Source organism: Pygocentrus nattereri, chromosome 18 (genome assembly GCF_015220715.1).
Source record: "Pygocentrus nattereri isolate fPygNat1 chromosome 18, fPygNat1.pri, whole genome shotgun sequence".
NCBI lineage: Eukaryota > Metazoa > Chordata > Actinopteri > Characiformes > Serrasalmidae > Pygocentrus > Pygocentrus nattereri.
Window position 1 is genome coordinate 29,948,176 of NC_051228.1, and position 22,321 is coordinate 29,970,496.

General features: G+C 38.5%; 1 protein-coding gene across 28 annotated transcripts in view; it reads right to left on the bottom strand.

Annotated features, from left to right (window-relative positions):
- Positions 1 to 22,321, bottom strand: part of dlg2 (discs, large homolog 2 (Drosophila)) — a 355,760-nt gene that overhangs the window by 187,086 nt on the left and 146,353 nt on the right. For 20 of the 28 annotated variants that reach the window (XM_017692665.2, XM_017692664.2, XM_037547046.1 and 17 more), the window contains 3 exons: positions 22,047 to 22,136; positions 20,790 to 20,951; positions 13,185 to 13,244 (listed from right to left, as the gene is read on the bottom strand). In XM_017692665.2, coding sequence (XP_017548154.1) covers positions 13,185 to 13,244; positions 20,790 to 20,951; positions 22,047 to 22,136 — 312 coding nt within the window. The remainder of the gene's footprint in view (positions 1 to 13,184; positions 13,245 to 20,789; positions 20,952 to 22,046; positions 22,137 to 22,321) is intronic. The other 8 variants (XM_017692671.2, XM_017692676.2, XM_037547053.1 and 5 more) reach the window with 2 other exon arrangements.

Genomic DNA, 22,321 nt, shown 5'->3' on the forward strand with positions numbered 1-22,321 from the left:
TCACATACACTAGCACTTTAAATGTTTGTGTAAAGCTGATAGAAAGCGACTATTTGGTCGGTTTGAACATGAATTCTGAAATGTTTGTCAGGCTTAGATTGGCTATACCAAAAAGGTCTGGAATGTCGTTTGAAAGCATGGGCTGATAAAATATGAGTTAAAGTGGAATTTAAACTGTATTTTTTAAATAAGTTTTGTTTAGGTAATTTAACAGGTGCTTTATTTAGGAAATGTGGATTTTTAGTGAGAGATGGTCAAGTCTAGGTAAGGTTTGCCTAGACTGCATTCAAATTCAGACCCCATTAAAGCTGTAACAGTGACAGTTAATGGAGCTCTCCATGGTGTTGAAAACCCAAGGTCTTATAGGCGAATTCTAAAGATTTTCAAAAAATTCTACATAATTAAATGGTTAAAATGTAAACAAAAACACAAAGACTGGTTTGATGGGATATTTTCTGTTCTAGAGAAACTGGCTGAGTCAGAACTGTTCTTAACAATAGTGATAGAAACCAGATATCCAAAGAGTTTAATGCCTCTAAAAGCTCCCACACAGAAAGCTGTTTCATCAAATGGTTTACAAGCATGATGTAAATCAAACACATTTTCAGTAATCCATTCCTGGCAGAGAGGTACATGCAGGGTGTTGTAAGGTAGCACCCAAAGTTAATGTATTTTTCTGATTTTCTGATATATTTTATCATAACCAGTATCAACAGTATACACAAAAAAACTTTTTTTTTAATTAATAATTTTGGATAAATAAAATTGTTATATTTGCTCTGTGGATATCATGATCGCAGGTTCCTATCACCATTGTAAAGAAACCTGATTCAATAAGTTTCTCAACAATGAACCATTTCATATCAGACTAATCTGAATGACTTTGTTTACATTTCAATGACTGAATTATGCAGAAAAAAAATCTGAAGAATTCCTCTTTAACTCTGTAGGTGTCTGGTTTACAAGCTAAGGCTCTATCTAAAACTGCATGTTATCAAACTACACATATTACACTGCTAAATGCACTACTACTTGTGGTGTACTATTGCAACATACTATTTAGCATGGTAGTAGGTAGTTTTGAGGACTCCACATTAATGCCCATAGTTTTGGAACAGGATGTCCAACAAACTTATATAGGTGTCAGGTGTTCATACTTTTGGCTATATAGTGTATGTGGGCCTAAACTTTGAATTGAAACTCTCCTGACTTTACAATTTACATATTAGCTTCATAGTAGTGAAAATAAATCTAAAAAAATTAAAGATTAATAACTAAATAATAGGTCTACAGTTTAATGGGTTACACATGCATCAGGGCAGAATTATGATTGTCAAAGCTATGGCACAGTGCATTGTGTTCTTTATGGTTCCTTGCATAAATTTGGGTCTTCATTGCAGAACAGGAGAAAGAGCAGTGTCTAGTGTGTGGTTCAACTGTCCAGGTGTTTTCTGGGAGATAAAGTGACTCAGGCACAAATCAGGGCACGGGACAGTAACACATGAGTGAAGTAGAGGCAATAAGAGACCTGTTTTTAGACAGCTTGAGAGAAGATAGGAGAAGAGAGGACAGGGGAGGAGACTGTGGCCTTGAAAGAATTTGATTTTACATATTTAGGCCTTGTAAAGACAAATATAGATACATTTAACAACGGTTCTCTCTGTTTTATTCTCCCAAGCACCTTAAAATGACTACAGAAAAGCAACATTTGTAAACACTCTCCAAGGCCTTGTAGTGTATCTGTTACATTATCTCTGCTCGCACAGGAGTACTGCCTGTTTTATGTATTCACTCCTGTACAGCAGATCTCTGCATGATCAATGCTGCATGTTTAATAACTTAATTTTGTTGCTCATTCCAATATTGTCTCTGCATTTGAGTATGGATGAAAATTGGTTTGAAAGCAAGAATTAGCTAATGTGGATGGAAAACCTGACACAAAGGCTATGTTTAGACAGCAAGTAAAAGCCCAAATTTGATTCATTGCTCAAATGTAGTGCTTGCTTGTTTACATTATCTTTTTAATCTCCTCAAATCACAGGCTTATTGCATACTAAGGTGTTTTATCCAGTGACTACAGGAACTTTAGTGGCGTCTTCTGAGGATTTAAGTGTCATCATATCTTCATGAGTATGATGTTAATTTTGCATTTGAGACCTAAATATCAAACTGGACCTTCTTTTTTAGTCTGTGTGTGTGACTTTAGTCCTTAAAGACAAATGAACAAAGCTCTGTAAAATCTGAAACCAACACCTCTGTCTTTTAATCATTATTTCAGGGTGACTGATATTTTAGCATGTTTTTTTTTCTTACATAGTGCAGCTTTAATAGATTCCTTTTAAGTGATGTCAAAATCAGCTGATTAATTCAATACTTTAAAGGATGAAAAGGCAGTAGACACCAAAACAACCATGATGAACATAGTTAAGAGTAAAAGGGATAAGAGTAAAAACAAAGGTGAATTTCTGTGCTTGGTTTAATTGTGGAAGTTTAAAAGTAAAAAAAGAAGAATGCTACCAAAGAGACATTAACTCAGGCCAAAAAACTCAATATACCAGATCGAGCGGTTTATCTGATTTTCCCCATGAGACAGCAGCATGTCTATTTGTTTACTCTGCCCATAGTTGTCTCACTTACCCTCCAAAACCAAAGATGCAAAAGGTTACCACAGCAACAGGCAGTTTGATGAAATTGCACTATGAGCTCTGTTCTTATCAACATGAATTTATGTTGAAGATTGAAGTAGATTGACATACAAGGCAATGAATTCCAAACTGACTGCTCAGATGTAGGTCATGTTGCCAAAACTCAGAAATATAAAGGATTTCATACATATGAAAGCCCAAATCGGACATGAAACTGTCAGATTCAATGTGAAGAAATAGACTGGATTTGGGCCACTTTAATCTGCACTATGAACATAGCCAAAAAACTAGGTTTTGATATGTATCCCAAGTGTGGACAAGACCTTATTGTGCCAGTTTGATCAAGCTATGGAGCCATCAGCAGGTTCAGACTTACATTTCTAGCATAGTTACTGAATAATGCCTAGTATTCAACACTAAGGATTAACAATTGTCTAGCATAAAAACAGCTTATATGTCTGACATAGTAATTTAATTTTACAGCAATTGAAAAAAATGTTAACTTTCATGCATTCATCTCAAGTATTTTAATGAAACAAGAATTCTTAGCAAGTCATTTCAGATGACTTCTGCTGCTCTATCGCTTGTTCACACAATGTAAGAGCAGCTGGTGTTTTCGACTGACAAAAGGGATACAGTATCACTATAACCAGGTGTGACAGCAAGATATTCATGGAGCTGTTTCCAAGAAGTAAATATGATGTGCAATACAGGTTTTGCCAACTGTACACCAACATACATCACAGTGAAAGCTGAATATGTTACACTGAATTTCTGTAAATATTCCAAATAATCACAGTAGGGAACTGAATTATGCATTCTAACTAACCCAGGCTCTATCATATGTTCACATCACCTCTGTGAACTCTCCTTCCTTCCTTTCACATTTATGGCATAGCATTATGTTTAGATAAATCGATCTGTCTAAAAACAAGAAAAGGGAAAACAGCACAAAAAAGACATTTCTGCTGTGTCTGCCTGCTTCATCGCCTCAAGAAATAGAAAAATAAAGCTGAGTGCACTGTCATATAAACACCTCCATCAACTAACCCTGACAGAACACTGCGACCCTATCACACCTGCTCACACACACTGTCATTAGAGATGCAGGGTGAAGACACACCCGTAGGGCACTCATATAGGCCACATTCTAATAACAAGGTCGCAGAGGAGTAGATGGGCTTGATTATTAAAATCCTTTCACCAGGACACACCTGTTACCAAGCAACTGCTGTCAAGGACTACAAATGCAGGACTTTAAAAGGTAAGAACTACTTAATGCCCCATGTTAAATGCTGTAGAGACCATGAAGTGTTGGTACGTCAACTCTGTTTTTGTTTTTAGAATAGCTGGAAAGGTGACAAAGAACAAGAGAATAAAGCATGAAAACACACCTTTTCTATAATGTTGAAGTGTATAAAAGTAACACATGGTATTAAAGGAAAGCTCCAGCAGTTTTCAACATAATCTCTGTCTGCCATATATGTAGCATATGGTGGATTACCATAGCTGATTATACAAGGTATTCATTTTTCAGTGACTTTATTCAAGAGACTTCCAGTGTTTTTGAAGAAATCTGCAGATATATTTTTCCATACCTCCACAGTTCAGCCTTAAAAGTTGGTTGCATTTCCTGCTTCTCACAATCAACAAATTCTAAACCCTTTCAAACATGTTGAGGTCTTGACTCTTTGATTTGCAGATGTTTTTCTTTTTCTGTTTCCTTTTCTCAGTAAGAGTTTCTTGGCATGGCTACACACCTTTTCAGACCCTTAGCATTGAGTTAACTTCTCACAATGGAAGGATTTGCCCAAATAAAAGGAATTTTTAAAGATCTTAATCAAAGGCAGAGCTTGTTTTTCTCCTGTGTCTCAAATATGAAAGTGTATCTGATGATGACAGTTTTGTGGTCTGATAGTTTTTTCCATGATTGCTCATCCATGATGAGTCCCATTTTCTCCACATACTTTGAATCTTTTTTTTTTAACTTCAGTTTTGGAGAGTTCTGTTTTTCCCTTTGTATGGATTGCAGATTATCTTATATCTGCTCTCCTCAAAAATATCTATTGAAAAATGAGTGATTTCTACTTTATGGACATACTGACAGGAAATTTACTAAATAAATAGCTCTCCCTGAATTTTACACAGTACTGTATAATAGAAGCCAATAAGCAAGTGGTGATTCAGCTGCCCATTTGCTTGTACAATACATGTGTTTTCTGTTCTGTTCTTTTCTGCATACAGGAATATGCATCAAAATCATCGTCTGTGTACACTGACCATGTGCTACAGATGCAACAGATAGAGATAAGTTTGGCAATCACAGGAATATTCCTTTAAATCAAATGTTAATCTGAAGTCTTGGGTAGCCTTTATGTCAGTGAATACACTACATGGAGATAAAGATAGATTCAGTAAATGTAGAGTGCTTATGATCTGCAAATGAATGATCATTATAGATCATGCAAAAAGGTCAATTTGGGATTTTTTCTTTCATTGTCTTTGGCAAAATGACAGATCACACCTGTTCTCAGTAACTTGATTTACTGGTAATCAGAACACTTTTATTACACTTTATATTAGCTTATGCATTTTTACAATCATATGATACATTATATATCCAAAAATATCCAGATATTAGTGAACTGAGCTACTTTAAGGCTCACACAGTCATGTAATATGCACCAAAATGCACTGGAAGTAGTGTAGTGTGTGTTGGAGCGGACACATACAATCCTGAAATTAACACGCACCATACTAAGTGTTGGCTAGAGGGTGTGAAACTCTGCAGCTCTTCTCTACAGAACAGTGGAATCACAATCTACAGCCTATTGATCAAACACCGTCCAATACATTTGGGATGAGCTGAAAAAGGGTTTCTGATCCAGAACTAATCATCCAACATCAGTACCTGTCTTCACTTGTGACTGAATGCAATCAAATACCCATAGCAATGTCAAACGTACATCTAGTGTAAAGCCTTTACTGCAGAAAAGGGAAACAAACTATATAGATACTTTGGATGATAAGGTGTCCACAAACCTTTGGACATAAAGTGTATTTCATCCTTGCCACAAAAATCTAGGACATGATCAGGTTAAGATTATGTTCTTCTCAAGATTAAGGAAGCACAAAGTCCTTTAGTTTGTATTCAGGCTGCGTCACTGTCGGCTGTGACCTTCTCAGCATCTGCTGTGTGATCACAGAGAGAGAAAGGGGGACAGGATGGGGGGCAAAGAGAGAGTACAAAGATGCAGCAAACACTAAAGAATAACAAATAGAAAAAGTAGAAAAGAAATTAAAAGATCACATGAAAATAGGAATCGATAGAAAAGGAATGGAAAGTATGAATGAGGGTGAATAGATATGTAAAAAGCAAAGGAAAAGCAAATAAAAAAGCAAATAAAAAGAAAAAGGTAAAAAGACTAAAGTAATGAGAGAAAGAAGATAGAGAAAGGTATAGAGAAAAAGATCGGTATAGACATACAAAAAGATGGGTATAGACAGACAGACAGATAGATTTTACATTGTGATCTTTTCATGTGCTTTCAGTTGTGTTAATGTGTGTTATTAATGTGAGTAATGAAAGATAATTCAGTAGTAACAGGGTCAGCAGTAAGAGATAAACGTTCCTCCTGCTTTTCTTGGAAGCACGTAGGAAACGACACTGATGGAAGACAGAGGTGTCTTCTTTAAAAGCTGGGATCAAAACCTCTGCTCTGGAGAACGAATGACGGGCAAAGTCTCTTTCTGCTCACTCGTGCGCATCCAATCCAAAAGACGTGGCACCAGTTAACACCATTACTATGGCAACAGCCATCAATCTGCGAGTGGAATCTTTTCAAACGCTTCTCACCTTAGCCCACTGCCGTTCTCTTTTCACCACTGACACTGAGTTGGCAAAAGAAACACGCCTAGCTGTCGCAGAAGCGTGAAGAAGCCAGAACTGTTTGTGTTTGCGAAGCACATTTCTATTGGTCTCACTGCAGATAAAGATAATGGAGTGCCGAACTGTGACTTTCCTTTAAGCCTGAATGCTGACAGTATCCACCGATATCATGGCGTCTGAGTGACAGCTGCTATATATTTTCTGCCACTGAATTGTGACAACATTTGTAATCAAAGTAGTCACAACTTTTAGCTATTTTTTTCACTATTAACTTTTTATCAGACAACATGACGAAATGGTCACATGATGTTTTGATAAACCTCACCAATCCTAATGCTATGAATTCTGTAGTGGTTGGTGTGGTGGGTACCTCTGCCTTCTACGCTGTAGACTGGGGTTCAATCCCCGTCTGGGTAAACGCCCTACACTGTACCAATAAGAGTCCTCGGGCAAGACTCCTAACACTACCTTCACCTACCTGTGTAAAAATGATCAAATTGTAAGTTGCTCTGGATAAAGGCATCAGCCAAATGCTGTAAATGTTTGAATTCTACAATAAGACAGCTGTTCTTAATTTTCCTTCTTTGTTGCCACATATACCCATCTTAACCTATATTTTAATAAAAGTTTTTCAGTATATACCCTATACAACTATGTGAATCTATTTATGTACAGTGCTGTGCAAACGTCAGACACTACCCTTCATTACTTTAATTTACAGACAAAACAGCCATTAAATACAATTGTTTTTTTCTGTACTTATTACTTTTTACATGCAATTTTTCAGACTCAGAAAAAAATAAACACATTTAACAGAAATTACACATCACTGCTATATATCTTTTTTTTGTGTGTCCAACTTTTGCCTTCATTACAGTTTTTTCAAAAAGAATCTGTATGGATATTTCTCCACCCCTCCCAAGTTTAGCCTTTGAAGTTGGTTGCAGCTAGAGTTACTGCAGCAAAGTACAAACAACATTTTCTGTTTCTCATGATCGAAGTAACCACAAAAACATTCAATGATGTTGAGGGCTGGACTGTGGGGTGGCCAGCCCATTGTTCTGAGAATACCAGAAGCTTCTTTGCTCAATTGTTGAAAGTATTGTATATCTTATGGTGACAGCTTTGGTAGTCTACCAGATTTTGTCAGGGCTCTCATTTTCTCTCCAGTTTTGGAAACTTCCAAATTTCACATATTTTCATTTGATGTCCCTCTTCTTTATGCAAGTGGATACAAGTAACGAGCTGAGTGTTCTTGGAGACCTGCAGGGCACGTTTATTAAGCACAGGCCACAGGAACACACTAAGCAGATTCAGTCTAACTGCCAAAAAATGGGAAGAGCAAAAAACAATTAGTATGCTAATGGGACAAACCAAAACTGCACTACCTGGTATTACATTCTTTAATAGAATAAAGCCTCTGTCTGCTTGGGCTGGATATAAACTTCTCTCCCCAGTCCCAATGTCACTGAAGCATTGCTCCACATACTGAATTATAGGCTTTTTAAATAAAAATAATAATTAAAAAAAAAAAAAAAAAAAAAAACACGAGCAGAAGTAATGGATTTTTTTAAGCTTATATAGGCTTTACACAATTTTGCCCACATCCCAAAATATAGTCAATCAGTCAAGACATTTGAAGTTTGCTTCTGTAGTTTTGCATTGGAGCTACAAGGTTAATGTGGCTAATAAATTATGCAAATCTATTCCAAGATAGCAGGTAGAGCCATCACCTCACAGTAAGAGGGGGTCTGGGTTTGATTCCCCAGCTGGATGCCCATTTTCCTTTCTGTGTGGAGTTTGCATGTTCTCCCTGTGTCTGTGCGGGTTTCCTACCACAGTCCAAAGAGATGCAGTCAGGTTAATTGGACATGCTAAATTGCCCCTAGGTGCAAGTGTGTGTGTGTGTGATTGTATCTGTATTTCCTCCTTGTCCTGGAATGGCCTGGTGACCTGTCTAAGGTGTATCCTGCCTTCTACCCAATGACTGCTGGGATAGGCTTCAGCTACCCCCCACGATCCAGAAGGATGAGCGGCTTAAAAGATGTGTGTGTGTGTGTGTGTGTTTGTGTGTGTGTGTGTATTGGATAGCTTTGTACAAGCAACATGCCTAAATCATCACACACTGACAGTAGGAGATACTGTTATCTATAAAGATGACCTAATGTACAGACAATATTTAGGCTGAAAGGTTGCTAATGATATAAGCTATCCAGTGTACTTTTTACCTTTTTATAGATAACAAAATTTTATTAATAGTAAGCAAAGCATCATAAACCATAAGCAAATCTAACTCAATGCAGCTTCGGACAAGTGTGGTGCGCTTTAGTGTTGCATTTTGCATAACCACTGGCTTACAGTTGTATACAATAGTTTGGGCACTTTCTGTCAAATTATTGTTTTATTGATTTTCAAAAGAGAAATCATCAGAAAAAAACTGAACATTTGGAATTTTTTTTTAATGTACTTAATTCACTTAGAAAATCGATAAAATATGCAATTTGAGCAGGACCAGAAAATCATTTGCATAAAATAGGATAGGTTAGGAAAAGATAAAACAGGACAGGACAGAAATGAAAGGAAAGGACAGGAAACGAGAGGAAAGAAAAGGACAGAACAGGACAGGAAAGGAAAGGAAAGAAAAGGAAAGGACAGGGCAGGACAAAAAGGAAAGGACAACACAGGACAGAAAGGAAAGGACAGCATAGGGAACGAAAGGTAAGAAAAGGAGAGGACAGAAGAGGAAAGGACAGGAAACGAGAGGAAAGTAAAAGACAGGACAGTATAACAGGTAACAGGACAGGACAGGAAAGGACAGGACAGAAAAAGACAGCACAGGACAGAAATGAAAGGAAAGGACAGGAAACGAGAGGAAAGAAAAGGACAGAACAGGACAGCACAGGAAAGGACAGGGCAGTACAAAAAGGAAAGGACAACACAGGACAGAAAGGACAGGAAAGGACAGCATAGGGAAGGAAAGGTAAGAAAAGGAGAGGACAGAAGAGGAAAGGACAGGAAATGAGAGGAAAGTAAAAGACAGGACAGTATAACAGGTAACAGGACAGGACAGGAAAGGACAGAAAAAGACAGCACAGGACAGAAATGAAAGGAAAGGACAGGAAACGAGAGGAAAGAAAAGGACAGAACAGGACAGGAAAGGACAGAAAAAGACAGCACAGGACAGAAATGAAAGGAAAGGACAGGAAACGAGAGGAAAGAAAAGGACAGAACAGGACAGGAAAGGAAAGGAAAGAAAAGGAAAGGACAGGGCAGGACAAAAAGGAAAGGACAACACAGGACAGAAAGGAAAGGACAGCATAGGGAACGAAAGGTAAGAAAAGGAGAGGACAGAAGAGGAAAGGACAGGAAACGAGAGGAAAGTAAAAGACAGGACAGTATAACAGGTAACAGGACAGGACAGGAAAGGACAGGACAGAAAAAGACAGCACAGGACAGAAATGAAAGGAAAGGACAGGAAACGAGAGGAAAGAAAAGGACAGAACAGGACAGCACAGGAAAGGACAGGGCAGTACAAAAAGGAAAGGACAACACAGGACAGAAAGGACAGGAAAGGACAGCATAGGGAAGGAAAGGTAAGAAAAGGAGAGGACAGAAGAGGAAAGGACAGGAAATGAGAGGAAAGTAAAAGACAGGACAGTATAACAGGTAACAGGACAGGAAAGGACAGAAAAAGACAGCAAAGGACAGAAATGAAAGGAAAGGACAGGAAACGAGAGGAAAGAAAAGGACAGAACAGGACAGGAAAGGAAAGGACAGAAAAAGAGCACAGGACAGAAATGAAAGGAAAGGACAGGAAACGAGAGGAAAGAAAAGGACAGAACAGGACAGGAAAGGAAAGGAAAGGAAAGGAAAGGAAAGGAAAGGAAAGGAAAGGAAAGGAAAGGAAAGGAAAGGAAAAGGCTGTGGTAGGATAGGACAGAATAGGCTAGATTAGGACAGGATAGAATTTTATATATATTCAGAAAAATGAACATTTTGTATATTTTTCCAATGTATTCATGAAACTAATTCTGCACTAAAATGGGCAGTAGTGTGTCTCTGTAGATGATGTGTACCTTTTTTCAGTCAATAAAACATGTTTTATGAGCAGAGGTGCCCAAACATTTGCATACAGTTCCATTAACCAAATTAAGCTAAAGAAGCAAACTTCAGACACCACTGTCTTTGGGTTGAAGAGAAAAATGTATACATGTTTACTGTTCTGTTACGAAGGCAGCGAGTAAATAAAAATTATTCAAATAAATGTATTTGGATTTGACATTACTGATAATCAAGAACAATATTAATATATCCTTTGAAAGCAGAGTCTTCCCCTCCCCTCTACAGATGCTTGCTGTCTGATTTCTAATTCCAGCCCACTTCTCATCACCCAGACAATCAGCGGATTGCTGGATGCACACTGCGCTCAAACATGGCTGTGAGTCTGCTGCAATTATTTCACCAGGGTGCAGAGATAACGAAACAATCACCATTAACCCTGAAACCCAACCCTACCACCAACCTCCTCTACACACATACACATACATGCATGCGGAAGAACGAGGGCCCTCCAATCACTCTGACTCACCTGATAAAGATCACTCTCCCTCTCCTGCTGCGCTCTTTAGCCATTAAGACACACATGATTAGCCTCAAAGTTCATGCCGCCTTGCTGATGAAGGGCTGACGACTAATCTGACAGCACAGCTGTTTTTTTTATTTTCCATTTTTTAAATTCAGAAGTAAAAGGTGACAGATAAATACCATCTGGGTCAACATTGTTATGTATAAGCCACTGCTTCAGCACATCTTCTGCTTTTGAGAGAGCACAATGAGAGCACTGTTTTCAAGCAGTCTTTTAGTAAGGGTCTCAAGGCTGCAGGACAGAACATAAGAAAATTGCTGATTCATGGCACTGCTTGGCCTAGCCATGACTCAGGGAGAATATAATGGAGCTCCAGCTAACTCACCTCACTGCCTCTCTGCATAAAAGAGTAGCAGCAGAGCTCAGAAAATGCCCTCTCTTTCTCGCTCTCTCCATCTGAGCTGCGAAGAGGCAGCAAGGCTGGCAATTACAGGCAGAAAAAATCGATAGAGATTTAATCAAGAGTTTGGGTGTGTAGCATTAGAATGAGCTGAGGTCTTGCCAACTCAAGTCATGTATAAGAATGACTTACATTTTGGGCTTTTATAATGTGTTGTATCAGCTATTTGAAAGCAATAAGAATAACAGTGTTGTGGTCAGAATGTGACTGATCTGACAGAGCAACCACATTTTTATTCTTCGTTTATAAATTCAGAAGGAAAAAGTGACAAATGGAAACCATGTGGGCGGATACTGGACAAAGGACAGGGTAGGATCAGCCAGGCTAGGATGGGAAAGGTTACTGAGAATACTGAGAAGAAATATAAAAACAAACAATATAAATATATAAAGAGCTGTCAGCAATGTAACTTCTATCTCTGTCACTCATCCACACTCTGACTATGAAGTAAAATTTCTAGATTCTTAAACTAGTTGGCTTGTCAGCTGGCTAATGCTAGTGTTACCTTAACTCCTATTTTTGGTCTCTAAAAACTAGACAGCCAACTATACTGACCATAATTTGCCACAAATCCATATTGCAGGTGTGTATCCTGACTCTGTAACTACTAACTGTTTCACTGTGTGTATTATAGATTTTGGATAGGGTTTATTTTAAAGCTTATAGCAAAAATCCTGTCACAACTTCAGCGACTGCCAACTTGCGTTACCTCACCCAGGTCTGATATGATTAGCTTAAAACTTACAGGTCTCATGATTGGCTTACAACCTAAAATGTCTGATAATGATAGTGACAGATCCCGACTGAAGCAGGGGTTCCACATTTCACGTTACATTTGTAAATCTCTGGTAGCACAATGGAGGGAGGCAGTACTGCATCAGATCAGCAGCAGCGCCTTCCCCCAGTAACACTCTACTGTCACAGTATATTGTGAACTTGGAGATGCAACAGCACAGTTGAATAATGAAGAATAAATGAGAATAAACTATAGAAGATTTGAACTAGTAATGTACATTGATTTGGGAAGGGGGACTAAAGCCCCTCTAAAAGTGGCATTGGGACTCCCCTGCTTATAATCACACTATTTAAACTAACATTACATCTAACATACTTTAATAATGCACTTAAAACAACTTACAAAAGCTGCTTTTGTACCTTAGTATCATACAATTTAAATAATTATCATCCTGTCATATGCAACATATGAAATCCACACTTGTGAAAAGGCAAAAGACCTAATAAGGACATAAAGGTGATACATACATCATATACACCAAGCAAATAACCAAACATCAGCAATATCACAAATGTAAGAAAAAAAGAATCACAAGAATATTAGTGTATGAGCAGGTTTGATTTCTTTCAACCAGAGTCTGAATGTTGAAATTACTGTAAAACACAAATGAGCTTCTTCAAAGGGGTATAAAGGGTCTCCAGAGAACCCCAATATCTTGCCATCAGGAACCCTCTGAAGAATTCCATGCAAATGGGACCACAACACCAAAACAACATGAACACATTATGAAACGCTCCTCTGGAGACATGAGCAACGAACAAAAATCCACAAAAAATAAAAAGACATTTAAAATAAAATGGTAAACTTGCCAGGTAGTTTGCGGCAGTCACGCCCGGGTATGTAAGATCAAACCGGGTAACCAGCGCAGGCTGCAGGTGAGAAAATAACAAAACAAATAAAGAATCACTAGCAAGTAGAACTGGCCAAAGAAGAGAGGAATGAGGATGCAGTCACACCGCATGAGCCACGGCAAAGACAGAGAAAGAGAGAGAGAGAGAGAGAGAGAGAGAGAGAGCAATAGCGAGGAGGTTTAAGGGTTTAGATGGATGAGTGAGTGAGTGTGAGTGTGTTCACAGTGTCTGTCTAGCCTGAGCTGCGATTCACTATTAGAGACCATTAGAGAGTGATGAGACACAGTCAGATAACAAGTACAGATTTGCTGAAGTTGACTTAGTCAAGTCTTTGATACACTACACAAATAAAGCCTAATAAATCCCCAGCTTGACCAGATATCTTACCATTTTCAGCTGGTTCCTGAAGAGTCATGGTAGCTGGAAAAACTGGGGAATGTGCTACGCTTGCACAATAACATGCACTCCAATTATTAATAGACGCCAGCTACAAAAGAAACATGGTAGTAGTAAAGCCTGCTGTTGTTTTGTTGCACTGACTTCACAAAGAAGAAACAGGCAAAAAACAGTTGGGTAAGGTTCTGGGTGAGGAGATGCAGCCATTATGGGCTGCGCAGACTGTAGAGGGAATTAGAGGTGAGTAACATATTTGTTGGCAAATATTAGTTCCAAAGCTATAAAGTGGGAGTTGAGAATGTTTACAACAAGCCAGCTGGCTAACATTAGTTGAAGTTGGAAGCAAATAGCATACTTGTTACATACTGCTATGAATAAAGCTATGAAATGGGAAATGAAAATGTTTGTATTTATCTACCTAGCTAGCAAACCAACGTCAGCTAAAGTTGGAAATAAACAGCATACTTGTTGGCACATTCTGCAGCCAAAACCATGAAGTGGAAGATGAGAACATCTGTAGCTAACTAACATTAGCTTCAACATCCACAAGTGTGTTCTATGAAGTACCATCATGAAATAGTAGTTGCCCATTTGCTGTAAGTTGTTCTTTTTGAGGTCTTGATTTTCACTGGCTTTTGATGGGTTCTATTCAGAGATTCAATTATATTCATATTCCAAAGAATCCAGTGCTTAATATACTCTGACTGGCCTGAAACTAAACCAGGAGGCAAGAAATCAAGGTCTGTGCCCCTCACTCACCTTGAGTTTCTATGTTAAGAGTTGACTCCAGCTGAGAAAAAAATCTGCAGACTAGCCAACTCAAGCCGATTGTCAATCACGGCTTAAACTGGAGCAAAACTCACGCACCCTCAGCTTCTGCTGTAGTGCTCAATAACACCACTACAGAGAGGTCCAGTTGCAGCTGGTTCAATTTACTGCTCTGAAGCTCCAGGCCTTGCCATATTTCTGGGACAATTTTATCATCATGTGTTTTCTGATGTTGGTACAAGTACAAATTAGGCTGTGACATGATCCAAAAAAAGCTTTTCAAAACCTGCTATCTGTTTTGGAGGTGTCAACACAGTGAGGCTGTAAACACAGGTGCACCCATCTCACGTGCTTTGCTACCCAGCAGGGTGCTTGAGACACCCACAGAGTTGCTATTAATTTTTTCTTCCTGAATGGCAGAGTTGTGCTGTTAGTGCCAAACACTGCAAAGCTTTGATTAACAGCAGGGTTGGTCATGAAATCCTTAAAGACTGTGGTAACTGACTTAGGACTGGTGTGTGGGTGCTACAACCTAGCAGAAGCTGTGCTAAATTTGTCAAGCCTCAGTAAGCTTAGTAAGGTGATTCTCTTTTCCAGAGCTTGGCATTTATACTGTGACCACATAAACATGGTCTGGGTCTGGGTCAGTGTCATCATGATTAAAAGTCTTGACCTGTATCTTGTTTTCAGTCATGACTGTAGTCTCGTTCTAGTGTGCTGAATGTAAAAATTACTTGCTTCCGTTGTCCATACATTACTTTTGCCGCCATGGATAATTCATAACTATGTAGTATTTTTGGCTGCGTATGCATGGTTCTCATACAAACTAGACACAATATGCAGTAATTACATTATTTATGATGTTGCAGCACTGAACAACTACGTAGACATTAGAGATAATAATGAGCCATGAGTATCTGCATAATGTATTATCATAGCTATCCAGTCATTTTACAACTATTTTGCTAATATCATAACAAGCTATGTATTATCCCTGACTGTCGCTAAAGAAATATATTTACAAATAATATGTTTACAGGGTTTACAGCATCTGGTCATAGTTTCAGTCTGGGCATTAAGAAGTCTGGTTTCCAAATAGTGAACAAATACCGACAGATTAACATCTTATGTAATCTATCAACATTCTGGAAAGCACCAAGGCTGTTTTCATACCTAGTTTATTTACTAGAGTCCACACCAGAGCTTGGGTTTTGTGATCTTCTTCATTTGGTTTGGTTTCATATTGAAACAGTTACCAATGGGTAAACTGCATCAAATCACACACACTGGCGTTGTCTGATTGGTCAGGAATTTGACAGTGTTAAAAGATCTCTGTTACTTCGACACTTGCCTCCGTCATCCTAGTGCCAGAAACATCCTATGTTTTCAGGAACTTAGTCATGATGAAATAATATAATTCTACTCATTATAAATTGCATAGAAATAGAGACATTTAATGTCTGGATGTATTACAATCAGAAAAACAAAAAGAAACTTTACATCTTCATGATTGACTAGTTTAATGATGTGTCAGTTTAAGCAATGCCTGGTCCAACCACTTTACCCCTTAGAATCTCAGGCTTATTACATACTAAGGCTTAGTGTTCAGTAGCTACATTGACTTCAATGCAAAGTGACCGAGTTATTGTTCGGTCATGTCACCTCTCCCTCCAGAATGGCTGGAACTACAGCCAACACTGCCGCCTAAGACTACAATTCCCAGAACCTCTCGCTGCCTTATGTGACTCAGGACTCCAACAAGCCAACCTATCAGTGATCATCTTCACCGGACCTCTAACCACACACACCCGTTCATGTCTTTGTTATTGTACTACATAAGCCCGAGCTTTAACTTAGCACTTTGAGAAGTATCATCTCAACATGAGCATACTAAGTGTTCTTTCCCCGCCTGTTTATCGACTCCCATGTATTACCTGTTTTTCTGATCTGACCTTGATTTTTGCCTTAGCCTTTTGTTTTGTTATGGATAATTGCTTTTTGACTTTTTGCTCTGGCTTCTCAACTGTGATTTTGGATCATTAGAATCAGAATCAGAACACTTCATTGATCCCAGAGGGAAATTGCAAACAGAATCCGACTGTTATTAAAGATCTTAACTGCAGCCTCGTCTGTAAATGCCTATTTCTGACTGCCACTGTTACAGGTTACAGAGGTGTATAATAAAGCTTTGGGCCTGCCGACGGGCCCTGGCCCCATAGGGAGTTTAGATATTTTCTCCTCACCATGTGACAAAATCAAATGCTTCACTACTGCTCATGAAGGATTATTAGCAGCAAACTGTTGCTGGTGCTGTCGAGTACTAAGTAATGCAAGCTCAAATGTTGTATTCCTTGTTTGGTGTGGACCATGGTAAAAACACAATTCCACCAGCAGCAAATTGACCTATGGTTCAACTGAGACCAGTGAGCTTTGATGGGCCATGGTTCGGTTGTTTAGTGTGCACCCAAGTATGGAGTGTTCACACCTGTCAAAACAAGGTAAAGAATAATGTATGCACCAAACAAGGTAGGTGTGAAAGCACCCTAAGAATTAATGGGGTCTAAATGACTGATATTCTTGTATTTCTAGGTGTACTCTACTGCAATTTGCAGGCCTATGTTAGCATGTCTTATTACAGTTCAATCATCAAAAATATCTAAATAATATGCTTAAAGCAGTGCTTTTGGACAAAAGGGTATGCTATCCAGCAAGTGAAAGAATCTTAATGAGCAGCTCTACTGGAAATTTTTTAAAAAGCTTAAGAGATTTTCACTCCTATGCAAACACAAATGAGAGTTTATTAGACAAAATTCCATCTCTAAGATAGACTGCCCTAGCACAGGAACAGCATCGCAAAATAAAATGGCTTCTCTCATAATAAAATGATTGATCGAGTTGAGGGCCTGAAGTGTTGGCTGATTAGTCATGGAAAGTTGTGAAAAGTAGTTATGGAGAGTGCTGAGGGTACGATGAAGCTCATAAAAAACTCAAATTTGCACAAAACAAATCAAGGGTCTTTTTCTCCTTGGGCCAGGGATCACCACGGCTTCTCTCTCCAAAACACTTTAATTCCTTTTAAGTGTCAGTGCTCGTCGATGTTAATTTATTTAAAGCAACCAGAATTGACATAAGCATTCCAGTTTGGCTTTTGCATAGCTGCTGTTGTTTGCATAGCCTCATCACAGGCCATTAAAGTCTTTTAAAAGCATTAATATACAGCACTTTTTTTTGTTTGCAGTTTATTGAATTTATTTAATTTCCAGTCTAAACAACCAATAAATACAAGATGTTCCTTTTTCAGTGTCAGAAAAAAAAGCTGAATTTCAAAGTAAAAGAAAAGCAGATTTCAAAGCATGCCCACCCTTTGTATTAATTACAGCATTAATTAATAACAAGACTCGCTTTCATGTTTTCAGATATTCAGGTATGTTTTTACACATCTCCAAAGGTTTTAGAAGTTGGTTGCATTTTATATTTCTCATGAGCAAAGTAATTGTCTGATTTGCACATTTTCTTCTTTTTTTGTTTCTTGACAGCTAAACATCCTTTCAGGCCTACGGCGCTGAATGAACGGATGGACAGAAACACCTGTGGATTTTTTTCAGATCTGAAGCAATAGTGGAGCTTGATATTCTTTAATTATCTGTCAAATATGAAAACTGCAAGTACTGTTTATCCAATGATCAGTTTGATGGACTTCCGGTGTAAAAGCCTCTTTTTCTCTATAATTTTCAGTAACCTTTTTAAACAAGTTCTGTAAACTCTGTTTTTTTGCTTAATTTCGTTTCATTCTCCTTTCTTACAGAAGTGGATGATCTTAATCTACTTAGATGTATCTTCTAAATAATGAATAGCTTGTACTTAATGGCTGTTTTGACTTGAAAATGAAGGACTGTCTTTATAGTGAGATACTTTACCTCATATTGTATACAGTGTATTGCTTCTGCACAGTATCAAGTAAAAAGGACTCTCTCGAGCCAGGTAATATCGAATTATAGCCTCAGCATGTTCACAATTTGTAAAACAGGACAAAGTTGATTCGATGGTCTGCATTTTTTCAAACTGAATAGGACGATTTCTTTGAAATATCCATTTACTGCCAGGCATTCAGGCACCAACTATCCAAACACACTGCAAATTTAAAATATGAATCACTGGCCTTAGTGACTTTTACCACATTCTCTCTAAAATACAGTGCAACAGGCAATTAGTAGCAAAATAGTATATCCAAAAAATATATATATTTATACTATTATACCATCATATACTATCTTTATACTGCCTCAGTGAACTTTTATTTATGCTGCAAAGACAATGATTACAAACCGATATCATTGTCTTCTAAATAATATTCATAAGGACAGGCACTGTTTAAAGCCTGGTTAATGCGAAGCTCAACACAGGAGTACATTATATGTAGCCTGTCGCCTGACTGCCATCTAGTGTTGGCAAGACACATTGCAACAGGTTAAACACAGAAGTAGCTCCTCATCGCCAGCGTTTCACACACTGATTATCCAAATTAACTGTATTTAGTCTCACGTAGCTGCCTAAATCTCAAAACCTCCAGGGCCCTCAGGCATGCTGAGTAGGATGACACGGCAGCAGTGATGTAGCTGACATATCCGGCTGCTGTGCTCCACCTGCAGGCCACTGCAGGCACCATCTGCAAGGCCAGGTGTTTCTCTCAAAGCACAGAGGAGGGAGTCAGTAGACCTAATGCTTCATGACAGCTGCACTGCAGTGCTCATGTTCCACCTATTTATCTCTTTAAATGACAAGTATGATAAACATACTGCATATTTTACATTCTTGGCTACAAGTGTTTGTGAAGTACCCCTCTGATTGGAAAGACACCAGATAACTTGGTGTGAAGTAACTCTAAGCTCTAAAGCATGTAATTTCCAACCAACAGTGTGTTGAGTAGTAGAAAATAAAGTACTGTGCAAAAGTTTTTGGTCAACCAATTAAACTATTCAGCTGTTATCTGGGTGCGGTTTTGCTTTTAAAACTCTATACAACGTTAGAATACGCACAAGTAAAACATTATTATCTAAGCATATCTTGTAAGTTAGCGGAACACAGGTTTGGCTCCTTTTCTCTTCACTTTAATAAGTGATTTTACTCTATATAATTTGGGACCATTTCTATTTGTCCATACAACATATGACCACAATTCAAATGCCATTTTTAAATTATGAATAAATAGTTGCAAGGTTTTTATATAATTTTGTGATTAATTTCCACCCCCAGCTCAACTGATTTAACTTACTAAAGTATACATTAATTACATATTTATTTGCCAAACTAAGTACTGGTAAATACAAATACACAAAGAACACTGCAGCCAAAATGAAAAATCAAATCAGTGTTACAAGTGTTCTCCACACACCTACTTGCCTCCTATAGTGATGCTATAATAGTCCTGAGAGATTTTCCAGTTTAAGGACTAGGAATACACCCTTCTGATGATGCATCTTGAAGGTGGAAAGAACTTTTGGAAAATTATAACAGCTTTGGAGCAGATAAAATGTGGGCTGTTCTAAAAGGTAAAATATTCTCTACTCTCTTTCCTGCAAGCTGCAGAAGGAAGTCAGATAGCTAATGTCAAATATCGCATCTGTATTCCGCAATGCATTCTGGGTATTGTAGTCAAAGAACAAAAAGCACAAAATTGTAAATTTTATCAAACTGATGAGGCTGAGGGAAGAAATGCTGCACTACTGAATATTACAATGACAAATATCATACTTAATGCTAGCTTTGGGCAAGACTACGCCTTTAAAAGTAAAGGTGCCAAAAAGGGGCCTTCTGAGCAATGCCACAGAAGAACCACTTTAAAGAACAATGGATGGCTCTATGAAAATTCTTAAAAGAGATGGGAGTGTGAAAACCTTCTTGAAGTTGAAAGAACCTACATGTACTGTACAGGTTTAATACCAATTTCCTAGAATTATACACCCAGACCAAGAATCCTTTAGAAACCCTTGTTTTTAAGAGTGAACTGGACTGCCTTGAGGATTGCTTCTGTTACCCTACCTGTGCTGGCAAATAAACACTTACTGTCCAGATAATAAGCAAATCATTTTAAACTTTTGAACAGTACTGCATGTGGCGCTGAAGCCCTTTCCCTGAACTTTAGTCCCTTCACAATGACATTTGCATGACCGTGGCTGAGGGAGAGGATGAATGAAAGAGACATGGGGAAGGAAGAGGAGACAAAGTGAGAGACAAGACACGTGGGTTGAGACAACATGTAAGAAACAAAGAGGAAAAGTAATAAAGAGAGAGAGAGAGAAAGAGAAAGAGAGAGAGAGAGAGACAGAGAGAGAGAGAGAGAGAGAGAGAAAGACCATGGCAGCAGTCTCTCATGGTGTGGCTGGTGAAGAAATAACTGACCTTGAGTGGTGAGATGTGTGAATGGGAGACGTAGCCGTGCACATTCTCGATCTCCGACAGGTTCTTCTCTGACACATGCACCAGCTCGGGCGCTCGTACCTCATTGGTCAACCGAGGGAAGCCGTGCTCAGGAGGCGGTGACTCGTCATCCTGATAGCGGTACTGTGGCAAGGAGGAAGAGGAAGAGGAGGAGGATGACATGTAGGGAGAGGGGTGAAAAAACAAACAAACAGGCCAGTAAGATTGATGCAAAGAGACATCCAAAAACTGCTGAACACACCAAGTGACACCCATGATGTGTAAGCTATCATGTGGGCCTGGATATGCATGTAAGCGGCAGTCTGGACATTTTTGTGTTTCATACAAAGCTTCTGCACTAGACATATGGCTCTGAAACCAAAGAGCTTGTGATGGGAGTGGCGTACAAGCAAAAATAATGATAAAATGACGACTGAGAGAAACATCTGGGAGCACAACTGTACTGCGAAAAATAAGGCAAAAATGTTTGTGTGAGTAAGCACATTGTTGCTGTCATAAGAAAACCTCATGATTTTGCCGAAATGGTGACTCTAGAGGAGAAAAAAAATGTAGTTGTTAATGTAACTTAACACCTTAAGCTACTTTTCACACTTTATTAAATATATAAAATATATCGACACAGTTTTATTCTTTATACACATAATTACACACATAAAATGATGTAAACGTTTGAATAAAGCAAGTTTACATTGTTTTTAATTAAAGAATATATACATCCTAAGGCTTATTATTCATTACTACATGTAAAACAATACAAAATGATGAACTGTCACTTAACATTCACATTGCTTTTCAAAATTTCAGGTAGCCTGTTTGCTATGACAAGCCTAAACTTGTTTCCAAAGAATCCAAGTCTAAGAAAAAAAAAGGAGTTATGAGGTTTTCTTATGACATGAGTGATGGAAGCAAGCGCAGCCCCTCTAATGGGTATCCCATCTTCCCTTGAGACAGGAAGGGCCCCTTTAGCCTTTCCTTCTGCCCTCAAAATGACCGGTCATGCACGTGGATCCAAGTGAGCCGATGCTGCTAAGGGATGTGATTGATCCTCAGTGTCATCCACATTCTAGTTACACAGAAGAATAATAGAAGCAGCATGAAGGAAAAAAAAAAGTTCAGTATGCAAGAGGTGGGCAAAAAAGCGCATGAGGCAGGCTCTGTAGTGTGGCAGATGAATGGAATAAGGGATTTTTCTGAAGCGACGGGGCTGCCGACTCTCACCCAGGGCGAGCTCATCAGAGCGGGGTTGGGGTTCATACAGGCCGGAGAGTGGGTCTGCTGTTGGGTGCCCTGAACCGCCGGAGGCCTGTTCTGTAAATACACACATAGGAGTCCAACCATAAATGTCCAACTCCAGACGAGCATATATCGCACAAACTAATCAAAAACAACATTAATCAGATACAGATATCACGCAAACACAAGGGAAGAAGCTTCAATTAGTGTCCAGCCAGAGTTTATGGTGTACTGACACACACATTAATTATACATACACA